Here is a 2904-nt window from a genome sequence, read left to right as displayed (position 1 = left end):
AAATCAGAGCTCTGACATTTTTAGTGATGTGGCACTTCCCTGAGTTAAAGGCAATTAAATGATTCCACAAGGTTTGAACTACCTTCTTTTATTTAGTTGTTTTGTATTTCTGGTAACAGATATATATGATTATACCCCTTACAATAAACATCATGAGTATAATGCAGTATTCTTATAACCAAAATTTCCTACTTATTAAAGGGTTGGTGTCAATTAGCAGGACAGCATGGAACTTCCTCCACAGAGCCCAACAGGTGGCATGACCGTGACGTGCACTGGCAGGAACGAGGCTAATCCTCTGTGTTCAGTGAAATCGACGTTTTGATGTTGTCACGGTTGTTGGGTTTTATATGACCCAGTTTTGCAGGAACATCCTGAAGGAGAAAAAGCTGTACATTAGCAAATTACCTATGCACTCAGTTCAGTCTTGTTTCTGTGAAAAGCATGTGACCCAGACAATGTTCCTTCTATTCACCCCTTGGATCCAGTTTACTGTCCTGGCCCGGGTAGTTTTTGTTTCCCTCCACACAGAGCTGAACTGACCAAGCACGGAGGAAATGCATCACCAGGCCCACTGGCCAAGTTACATGGCTAATGGCAGCTTTTGCTTGTTTGTTTGTTCACATGGTTGTTAATAGTTTGTCATATCACCTGCAATGCTTTGAATTTGTGAAGTCAAGTTACTGAATCCATGCGGCAGGTGTTGGTTTCACACTGGGCATCGTCTGCTCCTCCTTGGATGGTCTTAGGTTTTCAGCTCTCAAGTTACTAAAAAGGAAAGGGAAACCTAAATATCTTGATTTCACAATAAATTACACTTAAACCTGATTTCTCTTCTAGAGGTCACAGTCGTTCAAACGCCAAGGTAAAGAAGAGGGAGTCTGGAAACATTTAAATATGATTATGGTCCTGGTTCTGCAATCATTGATTCCATGGTGCCAGGACCAGAATCATTCATGGATGCAAGTTTACCTGTTACCTCTAAAATTCAAAATTGCCTTTTGAAAAGAGGAAGGTAATCTCTTGCAGATATGTTTTAAAGATAAAATGGCATTTATGAGAAAAACTGACATTTCATACAGAAGATTACTTGTGACCATTATCTCATTTACCGTATCTAGGTCTTGATTCAGGACTAAAAAAAAAATAACTTTAAATATTAACATTGACGATATCCATATATAATTATAGGTATAGATATGCATATTGATATGGAAATTAATATATAGAATTAAATTTAGATTTATATTAAGATATAAATGTAGATATCGATGTATTTATAAATTAACAGATAGAGAAAGACAGAGATAGATGATTGATATATGGAGAGATTATATATGCATGAATTAATAATTTTTAATCAAAATCTATTTATAAACAATACTAATATTAACATTATCCAAATTTCATGGTTCTAAATATGTTTTCTTAAAATATAAAGAGTTTTGCATATTGATAACTTTTAATTAATCTACTATACATCAGCATGCACTGTCATTGCAACAGCAATGAGGACCACTCTGTGGTAAACAGATTTTATAACACTTGAGATGTAATGAATAACATAACATGACTAGTAAAGAGAATGAAATTGGTATATTGCAAAATCAGAGTAGACCCAATTTTTGCTGGGAGTAAAGATTCTTGTCTATTGTATCCAGGCTAAGGAATGAGGAAGGAGAGATTGTGGCGGTGGACTAACCAGACAACTGGGACTGACTTTGTCCTCCTGGGGCTATTTCACCAGATTCAGGCCCCCAGCCTCCTGTTCTCTCTTGTTTTCTCTATGTTTCTTGTAGCACTTACTGGCAATGTTATGATGCTTATTCTCATTTGGTTGGACTCTCGACTGCACACGCCTATGTACTTTCTGCTCAGTCAACTTTCCATCATGGACCTCTTGTACAGCTCCACTATTGTCCCCAAGGCAGCCACTGATTTCCTGTCTGGGAAGAACACCATTTCCTTTGTGAACTGTGGGATTCAGCTCTTTCTCTTCACGACCCTTTTTGGAGCAGAGTGCCTTCTACTGGCAGTCATGGCTTATGACCGCTATGTGGCCATATGCCACCCTCTGCGGTACTCGGTCCTCATGCGCCCTACCGTCTGTGCCTTCATGGTGGCTGGCAGCTGGCTGGGTGCTCTGCTCAATGCCTTGGTCCACGTCATATATACTCTCCATCTCCCTTACTGTGCTTCCCGTGAAATCCACCATTTCTTCTGTGAGATCCCAGTGCTCCTGAAACTGGTTTGTGCCGATACATCTCTTTATGCCAATGGACTTTATTTTAGTGGCATTATCTTCCTCCTCACTCCAATAGCTGCAATTATGGCCTCATATGGTGAGATAATCTCTACTGTTTTGAAACTGGGATCTGATTTAGGGATGAGAAAGGCTGTGGCAACCTGCTCTTCCCATATGATTGTGGTGTCTCTCTTTTATGGAACAGCCATCACCATGTACATTGTCCCCGAAGCCTACCATACCGCACTGCAGGACGAAGTCATCGCTGTCATCTACACTATCGTCACTCCCACACTCAACCCCCTCATCTACAGTCTTCGAAACAAAGACGTGGCTGCAGCCCTCAGGAGAGTGCTGAGAAGGTGAAGCTCCTTGAAATACTGGTATCTATTCAGAAGGAGAGAGGAAAGGACAGACCTCGTATACAGAACAGCATTACTATACAAATCGACAAGATACCAAAACCAAAGTAGTACTTTTCTGGAGACAACTCATGGACAATTCCTTCAACCAATTTTTGTTTACATGATAATGGATCAGATCACTCCTTCAGAGCCTCATTTGAGCTCCAGATATCTGTTAAACAGAGCGGTCTGTGTCAGGAAACACTGGAATGTGCTAAAGGAAATGTGTTCCTGATAAATACTTAGATGTGAAAA

General features: G+C 40.0%; 1 protein-coding gene across 1 annotated transcript; it reads left to right on the top strand.

The window, feature by feature from the left end:
- The first annotated feature begins 1669 nt into the window (after positions 1-1669).
- On the top strand, positions 1670-2611 carry LOC143664806 (olfactory receptor 2AG2-like). Its single transcript, XM_077138178.1, has one exon. It carries the CDS (start codon positions 1670-1672, stop codon positions 2609-2611), a length of 942 nt encoding a protein of 313 aa, XP_076994293.1.
- The last annotated feature ends 293 nt before the right edge of the window (positions 2612-2904 follow it).

Source organism: Tamandua tetradactyla, chromosome 20 (genome assembly GCF_023851605.1).
Source record: "Tamandua tetradactyla isolate mTamTet1 chromosome 20, mTamTet1.pri, whole genome shotgun sequence".
Classification (NCBI taxonomy): domain Eukaryota; kingdom Metazoa; phylum Chordata; class Mammalia; order Pilosa; family Myrmecophagidae; genus Tamandua; species Tamandua tetradactyla.
This window is presented reverse-complemented; position numbering and strand designations above follow the sequence as displayed.